Below are 26222 nucleotides of genomic sequence, written 5' to 3'. Positions count from 1 at the left end.
ACATTAAGCAAAGCCCATACCGCATAGTCAGCTATAAAAGGCCCCGAAATGACAATGTAAAACATTTCAAACGAGAGAACTAACGGACTAATGTATGTACAAAAAATGAACGAAAAACAAATATGTAACACATAAACAAACGACAACCACTGAATTACAGTCTACTGACTTGGGACAGGCACATACATACTTAATGTTGCGGGGTTAAACATGTTAGCGGGATCCCAACCCTCTCCTCAACCTGGGACAGTGGTGTAACTGTTCAACATAAGAACGAACTATAAAAAACAGTTGAAAAAGGTTTAACTCATCAGATGGACAAAAATACAAGTGGAGGTGGCCGGGTACTTGTACATCCCAACATCAAAAAGACACTAGGAACATATCTGAGAGAATTCGCAGTTATCTGACAGCTAGTTCAAAGACACTAACAACTAATAAAAAAATCTTGCTTCTAAGACTACATTATCAATCCGTACACATCCAACAAGTTTTTTTTTTTTAACTTGAAGTGAATGTTATGTGAATGACTGAGAGGCTTATAACACCAATAGGAAAATTCTTGCTCATAAGTAAAATATATACGGACAAAGCAATGGAAAACAAGACTTCAAAAAACCCCAACAAACATACGGTGATGTAAAAGAAGGACGAAAAATACCAGAGGCACAGTCAAACTCATAAATCGAAAATAAACTGACAACGCCATGGCTTAAAATGAAAAAGACAAACAGACAAAGAACAGTACACATGACACAACATAGAACACTAAAGAATAAGCAACTCGAACCCCACCAAAAACTAGGGGTGATCTCAGATGCTCCGGAAGGGTGAACGATCCTACTCCACATGTGGCACTCGTCGTGTTGCTCCAGAAGTCAGATCCTGGTCTAACCTGTTGTGTTGCTCATTTTTAAAAGTACAAACTCGATAGGTCAAATTTAGAGAAAAAGATGACAGGATTGTGACATCAGCGATTGGAACATATCAGTCGTCATTTTTGAAACAGATATTCAATAACGGTCAACCAACTCGAGATGGGGTCCGTAAAATGTATGGGATAAATTTAACTTCACCACTTCGAACTCTGGGTTTAATAGCTTCGTTTTGAGCACCAACCCTTATTTCAAATAAATCGTAATAGGAAACGCAAACCATTGAATATTGCATCAACTGAGAGATATACTTCTTCTGTTGCAGGTGCTGGTGGACTGTTTCTACAAAGATATGGAAAGCTCACACTTGGTAGCTCGAATCATCTCTATTGCCGTAAAATGTGTACCTCAACCTACCTTCATTGTCAATTTCCAGGTGAAGATATGAGACAGACGTACGTAAATTAACCCATCAATTGATACCAGGATTGACATTTTGTATTTTCTTCAGACGCGCGTTACGTCTACAGAAGACCCGTCAGTGACGCTCGAATAAAAAAATTTAAAGAGCATTGATGACTAAAAATACCTCAATGTTTTCCCAAATACAGCTAATGTAATCTATTCCTGACATAGAAAAACCTTAGTATTTCATAACTTCAAAGTTTAATAAACATTAGATTTATACAATTGACCCTATAAGTGATAATTATGTCACTGACTACTGACTAATTGGCTGTTGATACCATCGGGGATGAAAAACTCCACATGTAGTGGCATCAACCCAGTGGTTGTAAATAAACTCATCATTGATACCAAGATTAAAATTTTGTATGTGTGCCCGACTCATTAGAGACGCTCGAATAAAAAAAAATTAAAACGGCCAAATAAAGTAAGAAGTTGGAGTTTATTTCGTTTATTTCGTGTTCTTTTTAAAAATTGTTCAAAAGCCCTACTGATATACGTATTTTAAATCATTATTTAATAGATCTATACGAAAAATATGTTTATAGGTCAGATGAAGTGTTCAAGTTTTTACTGAAGAAGCCAAATATCTTTGGCAAAATGAAGGAAAAGTTGTGCCCTAAGAAAACGATTGATTGCTTTGCTGCTTGAAGTAATTGTAACATACTTGCTAAGTATTTAGGTTTGCTATTTTAATTACCACTTAACAAGTGAACAACAGACACGATAACATGTGGGGAACGTTTGAGTAACATATGTATGCAAGCGGCAACATTTGATAAAAGTGTGGTATTTTAAATGCACATCAACTTAATTTTTTATCAAACAATAAACTAATAAAAGATTGAAATATTCTTTTGTTACAAGCTATATACATTAACATACAATACACTACAATGTGTTCATGGCAGTTAATTGATCTGCTGCAGTAGAAACCCAATGAGTACTTTTTGACAGCAAAATTCAGGGTAATTAGGATGCTATGACAATCCTATCGAGTCTATGATAAATATAGGATCACATGGAGACAATATGCTTTTTACCAGATATACTTCCGTTTGCAATAAAAGACAGATGAATAGTATACTTTTTAGGTGGAGTCCTACTTAGGAAATATGGCTTTATTAAGGAAGCTAGAATTAAAGACAGACGAATATCACACTTCTATAGAAAGAATACTAGCAAACTAGAATTAAAAACAGACTAAAAGCCAACGTCTTAAGAAAGATGCTAGGACGTTTAAATTAAAAACAGACGAATAGCATACACCTTAAGAATAATGTTAAGACGCCTGACTTATAGACAGACAAATAGCACACTCAAGAAGAATGCCAGGAAGTTACAATTATAGATTTTTATCCCATTCAGCAGTAAAGATAAACGTATTCTACCTTAATTATTATAAGAGAGTTTAAAGACTATGTTAATCACATTTATCTCATTTAGTTTTGAAGAAGGATACACAAGACACACTCAAGTATATTTCAAGTCTTTATTAATTTACATTTAAAATTAAAAGTGAACTGAACATGACGACAGAAAAAATGGATTTCGATTGTGAATTGTTCATTTCCATGTACAGTAATGAAATTCCAGTACGCATATTACAGGTAACTGTCTTAGTAGGAAACGTTTGGGACGAACCAGCAAATATTTATAAGAGTTGTTATTCAAACTAATAACTACGTAATGTAAAGAAATGGAACATAAGGTCTTTTACAAAAGCATATTACCAGCAACAGCACATATGTTAGGTGATTAAGCTGTCTGGAACGTTAATTGAAAACAAGTTTGTTGTAGAGATTAATAAAGTCTATTTCGGAATTAATTTAAAATTATATATGTTTTCTGTTTTGATAAAGGTTTAAAGGCCATGAACAAAAGAGTTGTTATATTGACCTTTAATAAACTACATATATACATCTAATGTAAATCATAACGTCTTACCAAGTACAGCCTTTGCCTACATAGTTCCGCGTTCAATTTTGTGAACAAATGGCTCATTTCATAGTATTCATTGAACGAAACTAAAAAAGATGAGGTAAAATTATTTTTTATTTGTATGAGAAAAAACGAAAACAATGAATAGATACACGAAATAGAATTTATTTGTTTTAAAATCTTGATTTGAAACGGTTTAATACAAGCTCTAATTCTGCATCACATATCATATTTTTTCAGTAATGCTGTAAAAAGTAAAATAACAAAATACAGAGCTCAAATTAAAATATCAAACAAACAAATTCCTCATCAAAAGGAAAAATAAGCTTTAAAAATATCAAACAAATTAAAAACAACTGTCATATTTCTGACTGGTATTTTCTTCTCTCGAAAATGATAGATAATCTTTGCAGAATAATTTTGATAAATTGTATGCATATTCAGTATTTTTATGATACTGAAATCAGGAAGGGAAATGATGTTGACGCTTGACTTTTTCAAATGTTGTGTAAAGGGAAATAATCCTAACATTATAAAAGTGAACCACGTTTTCTCACTCGACATCCAAATTAAAGTTTAATTACGAATTGGAGGTCCTATTTCGGCTGCATTTGTTTCAATTGTCGAAAGCATAATGTGTTCTACAGGTATATGTGGCCTTAGTCGTATTAAGCACAGCCTTTTAGAATTTTCGCTTTTTAAACTGTTTTTATTTGAGTGCCACTGATGATTCTTACGTAATCGGAACAAATTATACGCTTGGTAAGTTTTTTTTATTTCGTCGGTGTTTATATGGCCAGGATGATTTTTTTGTTGTCTTGTTTTTGTCGACTTATTGGTTTGGATTGTCCTATCCTCTGATTTCGTATTCCTCTTCCTTAAAGCCATATAATGAAATGCTATTTTTTTGGTTTCATAATAAATTGTACCTTTCATATTCGTGAACTAACCTAGTTTATTTATTTAAGTTAACCAAGGCAATACATGGTTACTCTTGTATATTTTACTGTCCCTTTTAAAATGTCGCCTGCTTTTTGTATTATTGAACTATTTTTAATTGATACGTCTCTCCAAATTCATTCATTCGAGCCCCATTAATGAGCATGGTATCTTTGATGAGTTTTTACACCCAATGAGTCAAAACTACTACTGGAGGATATTTCTTCGCCGGTAGTATCACCAGCCAAGTAGTCAGGAATCCTGGGTTGTCATTATTGAAATATTTGTCTTGACCCTTTGGTATCAGGTAACATGTGTCTTGTTTTTCGTATTTGATTTTTTTACAACTTCTATTATTCAAGCACCACTGATGAATCTTTTATAGATGTAACGTTCATTTAGCATTCCTTATTATAAATCTTATATCTTTGCTGAAATAATTCTATTACAAGTAATATCCACGTTTCGGCTGAAACCTTAAACAGTACGCTCTATTTCTATCTAACCAGGCTCTTAGCTTAACTCCGTTCTTAAGTTCCTTGAACATCCATATTTTATTCACTTAAGTAACAAGTTATATTGAGTTCCATACCTGACAATTGCAGTGTCCTACATTTTAATAACACTATTTGGTTAAATAACTAAAAAAGCTAGGATTACATATGTTTTAACGAAGATACTTTATCCTTTACGACACTCCAGTATAACGACTAGATAATCTTCATGTCTTTTAATTGGCCATGGTGTTAAATAATCGATTTCATCATTTTCTTGCAATGTACGAATCTGGTAATTTCGAATATCCCATTTGGTTATATAGCTCCTACAATGGTTTTTTAATCTAAATTCTGTTTTTTAAATGCCTTAGGTAACGGCGTTCCTGGTAAAGGTAAACTCAGATGAGCACTTTAGACGAAGGGAATTTATAGTGCTATGTTCATATTTCTTAGATCTTCATTCAAATCAAAGAAAAAATAAGTAATGCCTTAATTTCATAAAATCATACGTATTCATTTTGTCCACGTATACGTAAACAAAAGCCGTTTCATCGACGTTTTCGTGAAATGTTATGGTTATAATTACCATGTTTTTTTAAAGGAATCATCACACATTAAATGGTTTCACTCTTGTGTATTAGAAACCCCTGAAATGTGCAGAGTTTAATTAGAGCACTGCATATGAAATGCATGAAGCGTAAGACAAAACCATTTCGGCCATGTGATACAGTTAAAATTTTGATTTGTTTACTTTAAATATCAACTATCTTTTCTCACTTTTATTCCATTCTACAGATTATTGGCAAATATAACAGATCTTCTTATTTTAATTGACCAGCATACCTCATACCTCATTTTTATCTAATTGGCAATCATTCCAAATCCTCTTCAAATTGGCAATGATGCCACATCCTTCTAATTGGCAATCATTTCACATCTTCATATTTTCAGGTTTTGCAGAAAGCAAAAAGCTGTACTACGTTTATAAAGACTTTTCTTAAAATTTTATGTTTAATTACTATAAAGCTCTTAGCTCATGACTTCAGCATATTCTATCCCGAGCAACATGTGTTCTTGATCTTAATATATTAGTTGTAATAGTTTGGTTTGAAACTTCATTCATTGTGTTCTATTGACTTAGTGTGAATTCGTAAAGAGGGAAATATATGCTCACCGGGTATAATTGCCCTATGTTAACACATCTGCTCCTTTTGTGAGTTCATGTTTGGTTCTTGTCTGTTCCCAATCTAGTTACTAGATTTGCAAATCAATTTCTGTAATTACGTTTGGCAGGGAAAAAGTGAATTCTAACAGAAAATGGGGTTAAGGATGTATTTATGTCAGGTTTAGGATATCTTTCCCACATTTTCCTTGGATTTTATATATTATATTTTGCTCCATCACGCATATCAGAAAAGAACCCATACCCGCTCATACTATCAGATTTCGAAGTTCGGGAAACTGTGAAATTGGGAAAATATATTAATCAGTTCACTTTAGTTTTGAACATGTGAACTACGTGTTTTGTTGATGTGACGGATGCACATCACTAGAAACACAATGCCCCTTTTCTATCAAAGGCGTATAAATAAAAACGTAAAAAGATAAACAATATAAAAATAGATAGATGAGATATAATAGGTAATAAGAATACTAACACCTGAGTCCACATGATATTTATTTTAGGATCTTTCATTCACCATACTGCATTCTATAAGGCAACATATATGCACAGAAAACAAAATATTCCGTAATACATTTAAACCATGCGGAACACAGATGCTCAAGAATGAAACGGTAGTCGAAAATGCAAACCTATGATACCGAATACCGATTGAAATAGGATATATAAACACAGATATGCAAGTGTGGTTGTTAGCTGCATGAGCTGTAAATTAACAACAGTTCATGATCGGATAAGTCATTGTTTATACAATTTAAATGAATTATTACCGAATAGCAAGAACCGATAAACATATGAATAGAAATAAGAGTGTGTAAATTCGTCAACAATCACAAGTTTTCCCCCGATAAACGAGACTGTAAAATTTCGGGCCCCCTTAGTTGCTTTTCTAGGCAACTTAGGGTTGATGAAACAGGTGATAATTATTAAGATATGTTATTTTATATAGCTGTTCAACCATGTATTTGTTTGGCTTTATAACTATTTTGATCTGAGCGTCACTGATGAGTCAAATGTAAACGAAACGCGCGTCTGGCGTATTAAATTATAATCCTTGTACCTTTGATTTACACCACTGGGTCGATGCCACTGCTGGTGGGGGTTACGTCCCCTAGAGAATCACAAGTCCAGTAGTCAGCACTTTAGTGTTGACATGGATATCAATTATATGGTCATTTTTATGGATTTACTGTTACAAAACTTAAAAAAAAAAAATAAGGATTTTTTTATTTTCCCAGGAATAGATCACCTTGGTCGTATTTTGCATTTTTTTTTTGGAATTTGGGTCCTCAATGCTCTTCAACTATGTATTTAGTTGGTTTTATTACTATTTTGATCTGAGCGTCACTGATGGGTCTTATGAAAACGAAACGCGCGTCTGGCGTATTAAATTATAATCCTTGTACCTTTGATTTACACCACTGGGTCGATGCCACTGCTGGTGGACGTTTCGTCCCCGAGAGTATCACAAGCCCAGTAGTCAGCACTTTGGTGTTGACATGAATATCAATTATATTGTCATTTTTATAAATTTACTGTTACCAAACTTTTTTTTTAAAACTAAGGATTTTTTTTATTTTCTCAGGGATAGATCACCTTAATTAGTCGTATTTGATTTTTTTTTTTTGGAATTTGGGTCCTCAATGCTCTTCAACTATGTATTTAGTTGGCTTTATCACTATTTTGATCTGAGCGTCGCTGGTGAGCCTTATGTAGACGAAACGCGCGCCTGGGGCTGGCGTATTGAATAAGAATCCTGGTACCTTTGATAACTTTTTAACTTTTGAAGAAATTTTTTTTTTTTTACACAAATAGACGCTAGAGGTCACCTGAATGTTGCAAACACATTTAGAAAAGAATTGAGCGTACGACCTGCTTTTCAGTGGTTTACCGTAAAACAAAGGTGTATGGTTAGAATGTTTTTGAGATTGACAATATTTTATTTCGATGCTTTGTTACCATCTTTTGTCTGCTCTATCTATATATATAATTTTTATAGTAGTTGGTTTCAGAAGTCTTATTTGTCGAAAAAAAGGCTTGAGTTCCAATGCAACATTCTAACTCGGCATATCTAAGGCAAAATAAATGGTGCTATTGAATACTAATATTGCTTTCGTGTCTAAGAAGTTAGGGAAAAACTCATCGTTACAAAATACTACATATTACAATTAAAAGAAACTCATCAAGCAAAGCAAAATAACTTGTTGAACTTGCTCATTGTCTTCTTTCAAATTGTGTATTTAGTGTTCTTTTCGCATATAACAGAACTGTTATAATATTGTTGTAAGAGTAATGTTACTATTTTAACAGTTGCAAAGTTCTTGTTTTCATATCAGACTGTATACTATACAGCTAGTAAATATAGGAAGATGATTTATATGCATGTTTTATGTCACTTATTATCATACGATCTAAAAAGCAGGTTATTACAATAACAGCCAAACATCTATGATAAATAAAAAACAGATTTACCTTCAGGAAAACAGATGATGTATTGTATTTTTGTATAAAGTTACTGTTTCAATATGTGATTCTAATTACAACAGACATGGAGAAACATGAAAAGATGTAAGTGAATTAACTAGACAGTAAGTTGTAATCCAAATTAAACTATCTTTTGATTTATAGTGCAGGGTTGCATATGTCAAACACATTTTTTGCAATTTTGAACAATTGTATCCATGTCCTCTTTAAACTTTGTCAGACTAGAACGTTGAATGTATTGCGTTTTCAAAATAGATATTGTAAACTAGCAACGCACTTACACAGTCATTTGCATACTTTATACCGTGATTTCCCATCATCTCTCCATTTAAGGTATAAAACTACAAAAGAATAAACAACATGATTGTAAAATGACTCTAATTGATGGTTTGATAATTTTTATCTTTACTGTTAGCAGTTGCAATTGCTGTCTATAAAATGGATGAACGTAATGTTAATATAAAATAATAAATAAGAATTGTAAAATTGTCGAGTCGTTACTTAAAATACAAAAACTCGATTTTATAGTATTCTTTATGTTTTGTATGCGGGCTATATGCTTGCAGATTTTACTTATGTTTTTTTCGTGAACATGGACATACTGGTGATTCAAATGATAACATTAGCGGATTAAATATCGCGAAGATATCGATACAATCCCGAATTGTATGTTTACCAATACATATTATTTTGTTATTAGAAACAGTATTTTACAGAAAAGTGTAACGCTAAATCTAAAAAAAAAAACTCATTAAAAAGATAACAGGTAGATATATTTGTTTTGATAATCATATTTCATCCAGTTATTGTAACATTTCAATGATTTGTATTAAACTTGAAGTTCTTTCGCTCATTCAACTGTTACATAGTAAGTCTATGTATTTTAAGTATCTGTAAAAGTTTTAATATATCTATAGTAAAATGGTCCTATCAACAGTTTCTCAAAAAAGATAACATAGATATGATATTGAAATGAAGTTTTCTTGTCTATATACGGACTATCGGCCAGGCGTATATTATTTCTTGATGTTATTTTTGTAACTCAATTACATTTCAATGGCAATTATTCTATACGTTTCAGTTTTAACTGTAGTTATGTACTTTTTCTGATTTATCATTAAACTTTTATTTTTGTATCCATTATGGCAATGCATTAAATGATTGAACGTAACATGTTATACTAAAAAATATTCTTCAGATTGCTATGATAGTCCAAAATCATAGCGCATTCTTGATTAAAAGACAGCTGAGCTATGGTTTTGTATTTTGTATTTTGTATTGAATCATCTTTTTTTTTTATATATTCTTCTTTTATTTCTTCCCCTTTTTATCTCGCTTAGACTGAGTCGAGAAAAAGGTATGCTGTATCCAGCGTCGGCGGCGTCAATAACAGTGTATCAGTTCAAAGATATATGGTACGTTGCAAATTTGTAAATGCATTACCTTTTTCTATGTAATTGCTTGTAATGTGTAATGCAGGAATTTTTGCATTACATGTAGGTTAATGCATTACTGTAGCAAAAAGTTATGAAATTTCATGCATTACAGTGCATTCCATGGCATTACTTTTTCACATACTTTATATCTTTAACAGATTGTTGGATATTTAGATAAAACTGAATTTTAGATTTCTTGAGAGACCATGTTAAGTAAGAACATGATCATTTAAATATTGATTTTTTCACACTTTACATAAATCACTAGCTGGAATAACACTATTTTATTCTGTAAATCAGATTGACTATTTGTTTTTATTTCGTTTTAATTCATATATATTCCAGCATTTAAAGATTGATATTTGAAAAACATTACTGTAAAAGAGTTCCATTGTTGTTAAAAGATCAATGAATACCATGGCCTGATTAAATAAAAAAATAAATAAATTAAAAGATGATTAAACATTTTCATAAACACTTGACACTTGGTCTGCATAGATTAAGCTCTGATGTTTTTATTATATAATTAGGGAAAAAATGCAGTAAATATTTTGATTGAAATAAAAAAATGTATATATATAATAGCAAAGATAACATTCAGTTAAATTAAGCATTAAACTTCATCTCTGAAATTTCTTTTTAGAGAAATAACAGAGATGAATACCTTAAAAAAATAAATTAAAGACAGAAGAGCAATCAACTTTGATAGGTTTTGTGAACAATAGAGTATACACATATATAATTTGAAAGTTTCCAGGTCCGATATAACGAAAATTGAGAATGGAAATGAGGAATATGTCAAAGAGACAACAACCCGACCAAAGAGCAGACAACAGCCGAAGGATGAAACATTTTGAAATCCTTATAATGCAAAAAATGTAATATTCGTATTGAATACATCAATCAAATGTCTACTTTAATTTAATACATATGCTAGAATATTTGTGACTTCATGTTGTTTTTCAAAATGTTTGATTATTCCTTTTCACTTGATAAAATAATTACAGAATGTAATGTGTAAATCAATGCATTACTTTGCAAAAGAAATTGTAATATAATACATAACTTTGATAAATGCATGTAGTTGTAATTGTTATTTAATGCATGTTTTGTTCAAAGTAATTGTAATATTATGCATTACATTGCAATCTAATTTGCCCCATGTCCGGTACTTTGTTGTATTAGTGGCGAAACCCATTTCAATGGATGTTATCAAACCAAGACCCTCAGTCATGGTCTATTGACTTTGAAGCTTTTCCTTAGTCTACATCTATAAGTTTGTGATTATGTCAGTTTATGGGAAACCACGATTGGTAGGTCAGTGATATTTGGTTTGCAGTTGTATTAGCACTGATACATCTCATTTTTTGGGTGTTTTTTTCATACAGCATATACAATTTTCTCTTAAACACATTGCCGCGTAATTCAATAATTGGAATATGTGCATTGTTTATAATTGGCATCAAACATAAGATCGTGGTTATAGAGATTCAATGATATGAATTGTTATGTGGAAATTACGATAAGTTAAATTAAAGAGAGTGTTGTAGCGGTTAAAAAATCATATACTGCCAAGTTATAAGTTATGATACAATTGGATTGAACTAATTATTTCATAATATATTTAGTTGAAATAGGTAGGTGTTATAGTTAATTACACATGAGATCAAAGTTAATCTGTTAACAATGAGGTACTGCAATAATGTATTCTTTTTCTAAATTTTTGTACAATATGTTAAAGTCAGTAAATTTGTGTAAGAGTTCTCACTTAGAAACATTTATATACACTATGACAATACCGTAATGATTCCTTACTATTCTTTAACATATAATGTAGCCGTAAAAGAACATAAGTCATCATAAGTGTACAATTAAATTCATTGACGTATAAATGGACCTCCAGTTGCACACTATGCTTGATATCATTTGTCACTCATTTGAACAAAAAACTGCTGACTCTAAAGACTGTTGAGTCTTTCTAGATGTGATTTCATCGCATGTTTTATGTTTATGTTTAAATTCATCTTGCTGCGTTTTAGTTAACGTTGTTCTCTCTATTTTTGGGACTTCTGATTTTGTCGGCGTTTTATTGTTTACCATCTTGTTGTATGCTTTTATTCAACTAGGTATTCTGTAACTCTTAAAACCAATCTTATACGAATAATGTTTTTCAAAAGGAGTAATATAGTGGTGTCGTTTTTCTTTGATGGTCACATATATTGCCATGATTTATCTTTTATGCAAAGCATGTAATTTATTACGAGGTTTTATGCTTAGTAACAACGGTTACTCTCCGGAGTTTACCACGAAGTCATTTGCATTAGTGTCCGAAGTGTTCGCATATCAGCCTATGTTATATTCCGGTATTATTCACAAAGCCACTTGCAACAATATCCAGAGTTGACAGCTTGAATACTCATTCATTTGGTGACTGCATTATTTAGAAATACAAAGTTGCCAGCTGAGCACAGGAAGACATATAAATAGCCGTCTATTTTTGTTCTTTAATCGGGTGCATTTACAACGCCGAATATATAAATATACAGTTCTGGAATTAAAATGAGAGTGACGTTAATATATAGCTTTATAGCCCTATTGTGTTTGATATGCCTGGATGGAAACGCTGCCTACATATACAGGTACATTTCTTATTAATCATAAACAATACAGTGCATGGTATGGAATAATAAGTTATCAAAGGTACCAGGCTTATACTTTGATACGCCAGACCCGTGTTTCGTCTACACAAAACTCACCAGTGACGCTTATATCAAAATAGTAAGAAAGCCAAACACGTTTAAAGTTGAAGAGGATTGAGGATTCAAAACGTACACGTTGAGCCAAATACTGTTAAGATAATATATACCTGGAATAAGAAAAATTGTAGTATTTCGAATAATGTTTACTTTTGTAAACAGTTGATTTATAAAAATGACCATGTAATTGATATTCATGTCAACACCGAAGTGCTGACTACTTTACTGGTGATACCCTTGGGGACGAAACGTTCACCAGGAGTGGCATAGACCCAATGGTGGAAATAGTTATCAAAGGTACCAGGTTTATTTTTGGATTTGCCAGACGCGTGTATCGTCTACTTAAGACTCATCAGTGACGCTCAGATCAAAATAATTAAAAGCAAACAAAAATAAAGTTGAAGAGCATCGAGGACCCAAAAATTCCATAAATAGCAAAATACGGCTAAGGTAATCTAAGACTGGGATAAGAAAATCTTTGGTATTTCGAATAATTTATACTAGTACTTTTGCAAACAGTAAATTTATAATAATGACCATGTAATTGATATTCATGTCAACACCGAAGTGCTGACTACTGGGCTGGGGATACTCTCGGGGAAGAAACGTCCACCACCAGTGGCATCAATCACAACCCACTGGTGTAGATATTTATCATAATCTAACATAACCTATCCTATTATAAACCATCTTTCTTGATTGTGATGGTCAGTGGTTCCTTATGTAAAATGCAGGTCTAAATTGATGTGATATATGGCTGTTAGTATTGAGAGTTCATTAATTGTCATTTATAATGGTACGGATTTTTGAAAAGACACTTGGTATAAATTGCAGATCTTTTGTAGTCATTGTTACATTAACACATTATTTAGATTGAGAGTTTTACATCAGGTAAAGAAAATAGTCTTTTGTTTAAGATTAAATTCAAAACATTTTGATTATTTCTAAATAAATTGAAATTGAGGAATTATCCCTCATACATATCTCTGATTTATTATCTGAGTTTGAATCTCTTTTTGATCCCTTACGGTTTAAGCAGTTCTTCAACTGTTAAAATTATTGTTTTTAATTTAAAGATTTATTTTTAGATTGAGTACCAATTAGAGAAATAATACGCAGAAATAATGTATCCGGTGCAGTAAAATTGGTATCCTAAAACATATGCAATGTTTTTTCCTGGCTTAAATCAGACACTTATTGTGACTCTTATTTCGTTTTATACGTCTATTTCAGAGACTGCCTGTGAAAGAGAGTTAAGACTATATGAACAGTCTCCAATATCAGGGGCAAGAAAACCAAACTGTGATTCCGATGGAAATTATGCCCCAAAGCAATGTTCAGGTTTAATGTAAGTATATTAAAACTATATCAGACTAGTCGCCATCGACACCAAATCTATTTCTACTTATCAATTGATAAATATTTTTTCGGTTTTAGGACACAAAGTTAATTAACCATCATTTAAGTGTTACATACAAAGCAAATTTGTTTTGCATTAAAAGAATAATCAAAGTTTCGTACAGGTTAAATACTTGTCTATACAATATCCACACATGCATAAAAGTCATATGAAACGAGTTTCGAAATTATTATGCAAAGGAAAGCATTGAACATGTGCATGCATATACACTACATTAAGTCCTTTATGCTAGATTGTTTTCAACACTTATTAGGAATCATAACATATCATCGATATAAATAGTTCGTTCCGTGAAAAGTTTGCTTTTATAAAAAACTTGAATGTTTTATTAACGACGCTTAGCAAACCTGACCTTAATAAACAACTGCCAAACAAATTATGAAAAATAGTGTATCTCTTAACTTCAAAAAAGTATTGTTTTAAGAATAAAAAGATGAACATTTGTCTATCTCAATCCAATATTGCAAACCTACATTCATTTAATATGTATAAGTAGATGTGGTACATGTATGATTGAAGATAAGACAACTCTTCAAAGTATCAAATGACGAGAACACTAACGACATGATTTATGTACAGAGAAATTAACAAAAAGAAATATGATAAACAGCAACAAACGTCAACCACGGCATTTAGGCTCCTGACTATGGACAGGCACATACAGTATGTGGATGGGTTAGGTTAAAGGAACAATAAATAGGCTATGTCGCAGATTTTGCCAAAATTTTGCATACAACCTTGGCTCGTTAAACTACAAAAGAAAATTAAAAAACTAATGCATTTATCTCTTTTATTATCTGAAATATAACAGATTGATTTCATTCAATATGGGTGAATATTGAATAAAAAGCACATAAAATCGGCGAAATTTGTTCTGAAATCTTTAATTTCTACTCCATAGATTTTTCTTAAAAAAATATATGTTGTTGACACATACATTTTAGTCCATCAGCTAGTTTTCAAAAGCGCTCTAGTGAAGGAATTTGTGTTACACCCCAGGGTACCGCGTTTTTTTGGATAGAATTCAACTTCATTATCTTATTGATACAATACAAGGTGTTATACCAAAAAATAAAGTGTCCAAAAGAGGTTTAAAAGAGGGACGAAAGATACCAAAGGGACAGTCAAACTCATAAATCTAAAACAAACTGACAACGCCATGGCTAAAAATGAAAAAGACAAACAAACAACAGCACACACGACACAACATAGAAAACTAAAGAAACGTCCCTTTCAATGGTCCCCTTATTTAGTAATCACGACTGAGCAATTTTTATTTAAATGTTTTAATATAAAGCAATTAAAAAAAATAAAAGTATAGGTATAAACACTGAACAGATTTAAGGAGAATAATCTTGAAGTTCATACAATTGTAGTACGAAGAAGTGAAAATTAGTAGATATTCCAAATAATCAAAGCTGGTATATAGACAAGATATGTATTTGCTTTTCGTTATGTATACATTGTTCCTCATTTGATAGTGTTTTTTTATTATTTTTCTTTCCTTCTTACTTGTATTTATTGCTTCACTACTCAATGAATTTACTCTTGTTTTATAAATTTTGTAAATCTTGGCTCAAATCAGCCGACAACTTGCTGATGTCAACTTATGTTGGTAAACTATTTGAGGCATTTAGTGTATACTGCAATGTAAGTGAGGGACCAATAAAAAGTTTTTGGAATTCTTACATAGAAATGGTGGAACAAGAGAAGGTAATTAGGAACTTCATTTGACATGTGTTGAAAAAATGTAACCATGTTTTTTTTTAATATGACCGTCAAGACTATTCCCGATACATTTCAGTCTATTTGCTTCATATGCGAAATGTGCCAAATACCCAACATGAGGCACATATATATTTAATCTGGTGGTTTTTGTGTTCAGGAAAGCTTTCATGGATTTTCTAGATCTCCAGTTGATCAAACAATCGAGCGAAAGTTGAACAGAGATACCAAAACAAGAGGTAGCATTGTTGGTTTCAGTTTGAATAAAGGTTCTCTTAAACGTTGGTTGTTAAATACACATGAAAGAGCTTCAATGCCTGTTGAGAATATTATGCAAACGTTAACGTTATGTTTCCCGTATTTACGTCTTATGTTTATGACGTTACTTTGTACCTTTGTATGGGCGCCTTCGATATAGATTTTGAGCATAAAAGTAACACAACGTAAAGTATCGAGTTTTAGTCGTTTATTACAATACATTAGAAATCACTATGATAAATTTAAAGATTAGCAGTCTCTATAACGATTTTCAAATCGGACACAAAATTAATGTCTAAGAATTTTCCAAGTTTTAAGATTTCTTTCGCATAGGCACTGTTCTTCTGGTATCAACTTCATTCGTCTCATCTGCTGTATTTGGTAGGTCCTCTTTGTTGATCTCTAGCGGATAAAGTTTGACGATCTGGGAAAATTGCTTTTTTCCACCGAGTTCGTGGTTTTTCGTCAGAAACTTGCACAATATCTCCGACACGGATGTTGATTCTGTTGTCCCTTCTCTTTTCATGAAACTTTATAACGTGATCAGTTCTCTGTTTTGTAATAACATTTATTGGTAAGGTCTCGTGGTCATGTTTCCATGGCAACTTCGGTACGTATCTATATTCATGAAATTCTACTGATGATTTTCGGTTCATATTTTCATCTTCATGTTTTGTGTCGACTTCTCCTAGTGACTCTATTTTAAACTCTTCCGGTTTAGGATTTGTCAAAATGTTGAACATTCCTACTGCTCCAGATTTACGATTCACATCTGGTGATGTCTGACCAGACAACAGGTAACCAAGTTTAGATTTAACAGCTGTCGGACCTTTTCCTCTAATAACAGTATCTTCTATAAAATCCCAGTAAAGATCAGCTCCTATCAGTAAAGATATATTAAAATTGTTATCGTTCGTGATCGAATGTGCTAATCTTAATCCTTTTAAATGTTTGCAATCTCGGGTATTATTTGCACTATAATTTGTGATCGGACTTGCTATGGTAGGAACTACTAAAACTTCAATGGGTATTTTCTCTCCTTCTATTGGTTCAACGTATATAATTGCTTTCGGTAAGTGTTGAACTTTAGTGCTTGTATTTCCAAATGTCGAAAGATTAATCACTTCGGTACCTTCTGCCTTTATGTCTAGTGTTGAAGCTAATTCCTCGGTCATGAAAGAACGCTGTGCTCCTTCATCGAACAATATATTTGTATTCATTTCTTGATGTTTACTCCAAACGGGTGCTACGGCGGTTTTCAGTAATACGCTAGAACGGGATTGTACTGTGGACGAATGAAAACTTGTGGCAGTGGCAACACTTTTATTGTTGACTACGGTGTGTACTGACGTTTCATATTTATTTCCATTTGACGGTTTATCGAAGTACGATCTATCAGTATGTTCGGTACATAAACTAGTATGGTGCTTCTTGTTACAGAGTCGGCAACAAAATTGAGACTTACATTCACTTGCGCGGTGCGTTCCTAAGCAATTGAATCATAATTTCTTGTATTTGATAATTGTTATACGGTGTTCATAATCTGGAACTTTTAAGCATTTTGCGGGGTCGTGCATATCGTAGCAATATATGCAAGGTTTCTGACGAATATTCATACTTTGTTTCTGGCGGTTTTCAAATCTATGTTGTGTTCGCAGGTAATCTCTTTTATCGGCGCTTGTCAAAAATGACGCTATAGACGGTAAATTTTTTAATTACTTCATCAGTTTCAAATCTATCTTGTATTTGCGTGTAATCTCTATTATTGACGATAGTCAAAAATGACGCTGTAGACGGTAAGGTGTCAATAAATACATTGGTGCGTTTAAGTCCGGCTTCTAAAATTGTGATTTCTTTCAATATCCCGTGCCATAATTCTTTAATTTCCCAGTTATCGGATCCGTTTTCTCTGGCTAAGTTTTGTCTTACGGCTGACGGTAGCTTGTTCAAGATTATTGGGACGAGTAGTGCTCCATATGAATCTCCCGATCTACCTAATGACTCTAGACCTCTCATATATGCTTCTTTTTTGTCGTAATAACTTCGGAGGCTAAGAAGGTTGTATTGCGGTGCTGGAAGGTCTAACAGGGCTTGCATGTAGGCATTCGTGATTTTGTGTGGCTGACCAAAACGTTCTTTTAACAATTTTATAGCTTCCGTATAATTATTACTTGTGAGCGGTAGTCCATCAATACATCGAACGGCTTCATTACTAAGTTGCGATTTCAAATATGTGAATTTCTGTATGTCGGTGAGTGTGGGGTTATATTGTACAGATGATTCGAACGAGTCCCAAAAAGTTTGCCACATGAGTGTTTCTCCTGTAAATGTAGGTAAGGTGAGTTTCGGAAGTTGGTGATTTTGCGTAACGTTGGGCGGAACATGGTACATTTGTTGTTGAACAGAGCTATACGTATTTTCTACTGAACTATGCTGATTTGTATTTTCCGTTGATTGATTACTCAGATTAGGTAAGGTGGTAATATTTGAAGTTGGCGAATTTGAGTATGTTTTACGAAGTTGTCTTATTTTTGTATTCAGAAAGAATTTATACTCATCTGTCTGTAGAATTTCATCTTCAACATCATCATCCTTTGTTAAATTAAGAATTTCTTCATTCAAAGCACCAATAATCTTCTGTTTTTGCGAAAGTGTTTCTAATAATTCTGTACTTTCTTCTATCTCCAAATCCTGTTCTTCTTCCGTTTTTCTCAAAAGTCTTGTTACAGCACTTTTATGGCCTGCTCTCACCGCTTTCAGTTTACTTTCCATGGCGTCACGGCACCAAAATGTATTGTAATAAACGACTAAAACTCGATACTTTGCGTTGTGTTACTTTTATGCTCAAAATCTATATCGAAGGCGCCTATACAAAGGTACAAAGTAACGTCATAAACATAAGACGTAAATACGGGAAACATAACATTAACGTTTGCATAATATTCTCAACAATACCATCAAAATGTCGATATTTGGCAGTAATGGTTAACCCTGAAACATCCGCACAAAAAGAACTTGGGAAAACTCGAATGAAGCGAGATGAAACTGACGTTTTAAAATTGGTTCAGACACTGCACAGCTTGACAAATCCATTTGAAACATCTGAGCAGTTATCTGGCATGACCTCGGGTCTTGTTGCTTCTTCGGAATTATTGTGCGATTTTCTAAACGCGTATGAAAAGGGAAAGTTGGCATAAAATAATGTCATTACTGAACGGCTTATTCAGAAGTCAACCGATATCTTCAAACTAATCAAAAGACAGTCATTGCTTACATTTTCAACAAAGGAAATAAAAGGTAAGCAGTTAATGGATGATAAGAACAACAAAAAAGCAGATTGCAATCGTTTTGGTTGCCTGCTTGTCATAGCCCAGACAAGACAGTTGGATACGCGAGAGGTACTCCAGTTTGAATTAGGTCCTCTTTCATGGTCTCTTGCAAACGTTGATGGTACACCTGTAAAGACAAATAAATATGTCCTGGTTGGTCTTTTAGAAACGGGCGTTGAACAAATGCAAGCCATTCCTGAGAAAAGCATGTGGATATTTGATGGTATGGCAGTCATTCAATCCATTACTAAGATACTAAGTCTTTTTTTGATTGTTGTTTTAAAAACCATCCTTTTTAGTTTCAAAAAGAGCTCCCAGCATTGATTTTGGCACTTATCAGTATCCCACAATGTCCATAAAAAATTGAGATCGGGATCGCAGGTCCTTGGGAGGGCAAATCATAATTTCTAAACCATCACATACGTGGCCTCGCATTGGTGGTGTTGAATTCTTTGTGTCGGAATGGAGTAAACAATCCTATACACTTGAAGATATTAATTTATTTGTATCACATGGAAGAATGTGCCACAAAATATATGTTGAAAATGAAATAGTGACAAGTGTAGAATGCACTGAGATTCTAAGCAAACAGGAAGAAGGCGACACAAAAATGTTTCTTCATGCAAAACACGCAGCTAACAAAAGTTACGATTCCATTGTTATAAAATCTATTGACACTGATGTGGAACTATTGGCCCGCTATTTTCAGAATTGCATCAGTTCTAATATTATTATTCTGACAGGTAAGTCTTCCAAATGCAGATTATCAAATGTGCAATCAATGTGTGCAAAATTTGGGGAGAAAGTTTGTAGAGAACTGCCAGCATTTCACGCCTTTACTGGTTGTGATTCAGTAAGTGCTTTGTCTGGTAAAGGAAAAAGCAAAGCATTCGTCGTTTTGACACGTTCTGTTCAGAAGGTCTATCCCGTCTTGACGAAACCTTTGAAGAGGTAGTCGAAGAGTTGGCAAAAACACTCGAGAGGTTTTGTTGTGCTATATATGGCTACGAAATTATTAACATCGATGAATAAAGATTCAGAATGGTTTGAAAAGCAAAAAGCATAAGTCACACATTACTAAAAAAAATAAAAAAATAACTGTTAGGGTGTCAAGATCTATATTAAAGTTTTTTTAACAACCGAAGCACAACAATTTAAGGTCACGAAGAAGGTCAACCCATAGAATCATCATCAGTTTCGTCATCTGCATTTACCGAATTATCATTATCACCATCATCATCTCCATCAACTTCGACGTCATCGTTAGCAATTTCATCGCTTTGATAATCCTTATTGGTACAAGCATTCGAACATTTACAGCCATCTGTACAGAATAAACTTTGTCGAACATATGAACATCTTTTGTTGGCACAATCAGCTTTACATGAACAGATTATCAGAATTAATAAATACGTGACAGAATCGTGTATATCTGGTTGCTTATGTTTGTGTTTGTCGTTGATTCTATGTGTTTTTTTCTTACCTTTGAATGTTTTCAACAGCTTTTAGTTACTTGATGTTCTATGTTTCAATGTAAATAATATACCTTTTTATAAAAAAAAACTAGTACGAATGCTTTTTTTCATTCAAAACCATGAATTTTGGAAATTACCCTCCCCTTTTTTTATTGGTCCTCTAGGATTTGAAAATTAAATAAAAATTAGCCTCCGTTTTAATGAGATATGATTTGATCAATTTGATAAAAAAAAATAGAACCGAATACTTGGTTATTTTTTCATATTTCTGTATATATGTGTAAAACATTTTTTTTCCTATACTCTTAAATAAGTCCCCTTTTAACCCCTTTTGGACACTTTTTCAACAGTATAACACCTCTTAAAATATTCTTCAGACATTACTCTTTAGATTTATACAAAAAAATGCGGTACCCTGGGGTGTAACACAGAACTGAAATTTTGCTCTACCAGCTGATGGATTATTTCTGTTATAATGATATACAATAATAATTGGTATATTTTCACAAAGAACAACCGTTTGAATAATGTATATCGTAAAAACGAAGTCGGTGACCCTATCTTAATTTTGCATCATTAACACGGAATTGTATGTATCAACAACATAGTTTTTAAAGAAAAATCAATGGAGTAGAAATTAGAGATTTGCTGAGTTTAAGACAAATTTTAGAAGGACTTATATGTCCCTTTTTGTAGTTTGTTTTGCATTTCATTTTCAGGTGCTAGTGTGTAAAGAAAGATGGATAGCCGATAAGCGGCTATTATTCTCACATTGGAGAATCAGCATAGCAAGCGTGCAGTAAGTATGTTGTTTACTTATGTTAGGTATTAATGTCATGAGTAAGCATAGGATAATATTCGTTACTTTTGCTATTATATTGTTCTAATGGGGGTTATAAAAAGCAACACGATTTCAAGCTCAGTTAACTACTTTGAAGTTAATTAAAAAAAAACTTTTTTTACAAATAAAATGAAACTATGAAATCGATAAGATTACTTATATTTCCAGATGTATGAATTGTCCATGAATTGTCCATGCTGTTGTCTCGATTCCATGCTTCAATCTTTATACACCCCCCCCCCTTTTCGATATAATAGTTGACACACTGTGGCTTGAAAGTCAAATGGCTTACACTGATATAATACCCCCTTTGTATGATTTTTAAATTTTATTATGTAATAGATACATTTAGTAATAAGGATGTGTTAGGTATTTTTATCTTGCATTACATTACAGTCCGTTTTCAAAATGAGCAATTTTGATATACATAATGAGTGTTCAATCTAGGAAACAAACAGCTGGCGTTTTAATTTCCTCCAAAATGATTAAAGAATATTATAAGCCCACAGTTACAGGCCGATCTAGAGTTCAGTTAATACGGTTTTTATTCTATTTATTATTGTTTGCAGAAGAAATCGTTGCAAGCTTCTTTTTTCTAATTTTCTTTCAGAATGTGCACGTGACTCTGACAAATTTCGTACATCAGGATTGGTTGGAAAACTGTTCAGCTGTCAATCTGATGGAGGTTATAATGCTGTTCAATGCTATTTCGGGCCAATGTGTTTCTGTGTAGACGAGGATGGAAAGACAACTGGAACAGACACTGTTCATATTAGTCAAAAGATGAACTGTTTAATACCGAAATGCTTTAAAATATATAATCAGCTTTATTATCAAATACTTTTTGAAAGCCTTAAAAATTCCAAAATGGTTCTATTTTTCACAATAAGTAAACTTACACTTTTTTATTTTTGAGAAAATACAAAAAATATCATGCAACAAACAGCAGTATACATGTTATATTTACTTCATCTTAAGATAAATAAAAATTCTTGGTAATTTGTGTACATCATACTAACTATAGCAAGATGGAGATATTGAGTATACTTGATTGAAATAGTTAATGTATGAATCCAGGTAGGTGTCACAGGGATCACGTGACGCCCGCCTGAGTAAGCATTCAATCCACCATTTTTAACATGAGAAAATGCCTATTCCAAGTCAGGAATAAGCCAGTCCATTCGTTTGATGTGTTTGAGCTTTTGGTTTTGCCGTTTGAATACCGGTACGAACTTTTCATTTAAATTGTCCGCGAAGTTCGGTATTTTATTTTACTTTTAACACATTATTCCCTTTCGAAACTAAAAAGGCAAATTGGAAGAATTGATGCTACTTTTTTTCCGAAGAAAAAAAGAAAGGCCAATGTAAATACAAGCATCTCGTCTTGTATTAGATGGTAATGAAGTGTGTCAATCCTCAAAAAAAAATCACCGAAACTAAATACCAAGATGCTTCATTTTTTAAACCTATTTCTAAACAATCAATCGCAACTCTGATGAGAACCAACTGTACTTATCGTCTTGCCTATTTGTTCAATTGTTTATATGAGGCTAACTTTATACAGGACCTTCTTAAAAAAATGAAAATATCTAGCACTTTCATTAAACTTCATGTTCCTTTATAGGTAACTCTCTCTTACTTAATTGTTTTGGTAACCATATCAAACGCCTCTATCAATTTAAACTTTAAAAAGGGTTACAATAAACTCATCATAGATATCAGGACTAAATTTTGTATATACGTCAGACGCGCGTTTCGTCTTCAAAAGACTCATCAGTGACGCTCGAATCCAAAAAAGTTAAAAAAAAAACGCCAAATAAAGCACGAAGTTGAATAGCAAAAATTCCTAAAAGTCTTACCAAATACAGCTAAGGTGAAACGCGCGTCTGGCGTAGTAAATTATAATCCTGGTACCTTTGATAACTATTTACACCACTGGGTCGATGCCATTGCTGGTGGACGTCTCGTCCCCGAGGGTATCACCAGCCCAGTAGTCAACACTTCGGTGTTGACATGAATATCAATAATGTGGTCATTTTTTTTTTATAAATTTCCTGTTAACAAAAGTTTAAATTTTTCGAAAAACTAAGGATTTTTTTTTTATTCCAGGCATAGATTTCCTTAGCCGTATTTGACACAACTTTTTGGAATTTTGGATCCTCAATGCTCTTCAACTTTGTAATTGTTTGGCTTTATAAATATTTTGATATGAGCGTCACTGATGAGTCTTATGTGGACGAAACGCGCGTCTGGCGTAGTGAATTATAATCCTGGTACCTTTGATAACTATAACTATGCCTGAGGTAGAAAAGCCTTAGTATTTCAAAAAATTTAAAATTTTGTAAACAGTTAATTTATAAATATAACCATATCAAAGATAATTCATGTCAGCACAAAAAGTGCTGACTACTGGGCTTGTGATACCCTCGGGGAAATAAATCTCCACCAGCAGTGGCATCGGCCCAGTGGTTGTAAATTAACTCATCATAGATACCAGGACTTAATTTTGTATATACGCCAGATACAATCACGTCTGCACCATATCTTGACTGTCATATAGAAAATAAAATTAAAGGTTAATTGAGAACATTATTTCACGAGATATATCTTTAAACACACGATCATATATTAGTTTTTTAAATTTCTTTCAACGGAAAATGTGCTTTTCATAAATTTGTGATTTGAAAACGAAACAAAAGCGGATCCTTAATAAAGACAAAACCGGGTCCTCATATTGTAAACCGCATACTGGGTTCTTCCATTTTGTAACCACATAATGGGTTCTGTATGTGTTACATTTTAACGTTGTGTTTCTGTTGTGTCGTTTGTTTCCTCTTATATTTGAATGTAAATTCGCATTGCTATGAGACGTGTCACGGTACTTTTCTATCCCAAATTTATGTATTTAGTTTTGATGTTATATTTGTTATTCTCATCGGATTTTGTCTAATGCTTAGCTAGTTTCTGTGTGTGTTACATTTTAATGTTGTGTCGTTGTTCTCCTCTTATATTTAATGCGTTTCCTCAGTTTTAATTTGTAACCCGGATTTGTTTGTTTTTTCTATCGATTAATGAGTTTCGAACAGCGGTATACTACTGTTGCCTTTATTCTTCCATTTTGACATGACTTATACTCCTTCCATCCATGCATAGAAATAAAACTATCGAAAAGCTCAAAATGGGTAATTATGCAATCTCTATCTAAATAAAGTGCGTCATTTATATGTTTTGGAGTTTAGAGTGACGATTATTCCACTGATGTAGTTCACATCTTTTTTAAGGGGTCAGCTGAAGCCCGCCTCTGTGTGCGGTATTTTCTCGATGTGTTGCAAACCCCTTTGTGGCATTTTGTTGTTTTCTGCTCTTTGGATGGGTTGTTGTCCCTTTTGCACATTCCCAATTCATACTCTCAATCATATTTAAAGTAATGGGAAATTCTTAATTTTCACTGTCTGAGGGGGTCCTCTTTTATCAATCGTATACCATAATTCTATCTTTCTAATATAGAATTTTTTTCAATAGGAGTAATATGTTCTTCTCGCGTTCATTGTTGATTTGAGTTATCATTGATATGATCATAATTATAAATAAATGTTTACAAAACTTTGAATTTTTTAAATACTAAGGCTTTTCTACCTCAGGAATAGATAACCTAGCTGTATTTGGCAAAACATTTATAAATTTTTGGTCCTCAATGCTCTTCAACTTTGTTCTTTATTTGGCCTTTTGAGGATTTTTTTATTCGAGCGTCAATGGTGAGTCTTTTGAAGACGAAACGCGCGTCTGAAGCAAATATACAAATTTTTATCCTGGTATGTAGATGAGTTTATTTTCATTTGACGGTCACATTTATCTTCCTACCTTATCTTTTACGTGAAGTATGTACTTTATTGCGATAAGTTTCGAAAGAAATTATATTTGTTATTGCTACAGTTATGTGATTAAATGTCATCAAAACTGAGATGTACATGTTATGGCCACCATCTCAAATGCATGGACCATTTAACGTATAACAGGTAATCATATATATATATTCTCAATATAAGATTAATTGTCCCACAAAGGAAACTTTCACAACAGGTCTACAAATTTAATGAATGCACTTTTTATATTTTAATTTAGTAGTATGAATGTGTTACGTCTTAAGTCTTTTTCTGGATTTACCGTCGTTAGAAAAGTTTAAACCTAGAATATTTAATGATGCATAAGTATTTTACTTATATACAGGATGAACTATAACAACTTTAACCTCGTCTGAATTAATGTATAAAATATGAAAATAGTTTTAATATTTGTTTGCGGTTTGTCAATGTCTTCTGCGTATTATCCGGTATTGTTATCTATGTTGCCCCTTGCATCCGGAGTTTCCTGCATAGTAACATACGGTATAGTTCAGAGTTTATCACAAATTGACTGGTATCAGCATCCCGGGTTTCTTGTTGACAACTATGATTACTTATTGGTGGTAAAATGTTGATTTATTTTTAAAATTACATTATAAAAAATAGCCCTTCATTGTTTGTTTTTGGTCGTTGAGTATCCATCCACCATACTCGCAATGAAATGAGGGTGCCGTTTGTGACATACCGAATTAGACT

General features: G+C 32.8%; 2 protein-coding genes across 2 annotated transcripts; both read right to left on the bottom strand.

Annotated features, from left to right (window-relative positions):
- Positions 1–16344: 16344 nt before the first annotated feature.
- On the bottom strand, positions 16345–17199 carry LOC139524925 (uncharacterized). The gene has a single exon (XM_071320100.1). It carries the CDS (start codon positions 17197–17199, stop codon positions 16345–16347), a length of 855 nt encoding a protein of 284 aa, XP_071176201.1.
- A 448-nt stretch (positions 17200–17647) lies between these two features.
- LOC139524924 (uncharacterized) lies at positions 17648–18751 on the bottom strand. The gene has a single exon (XM_071320098.1). The coding sequence runs from the start codon at positions 18749–18751 to the stop codon at positions 17648–17650; it is 1104 nt and encodes a 367-aa protein (XP_071176199.1).
- Between the last annotated feature and the right edge of the window lie 7471 nt (positions 18752–26222).

The sequence above is a fragment of the Mytilus edulis genome, chromosome 5, assembly GCF_963676685.1.
Source record: "Mytilus edulis chromosome 5, xbMytEdul2.2, whole genome shotgun sequence".
In the NCBI taxonomy this organism is placed as follows: domain Eukaryota; kingdom Metazoa; phylum Mollusca; class Bivalvia; order Mytilida; family Mytilidae; genus Mytilus; species Mytilus edulis.
This window is presented reverse-complemented; position numbering and strand designations above follow the sequence as displayed.

Coding starts and splice junctions, on each gene's coding strand:
- LOC139524925 (XM_071320100.1), bottom strand. CDS start 17,199: ATGAATACAAATATATTGTTCGATGAAGGAGCACAGCGTTCTTTCATG.
- LOC139524924 (XM_071320098.1), bottom strand. CDS start 18,751: ATGGAAAGTAAACTGAAAGCGGTGAGAGCAGGCCATAAAAGTGCTGTA.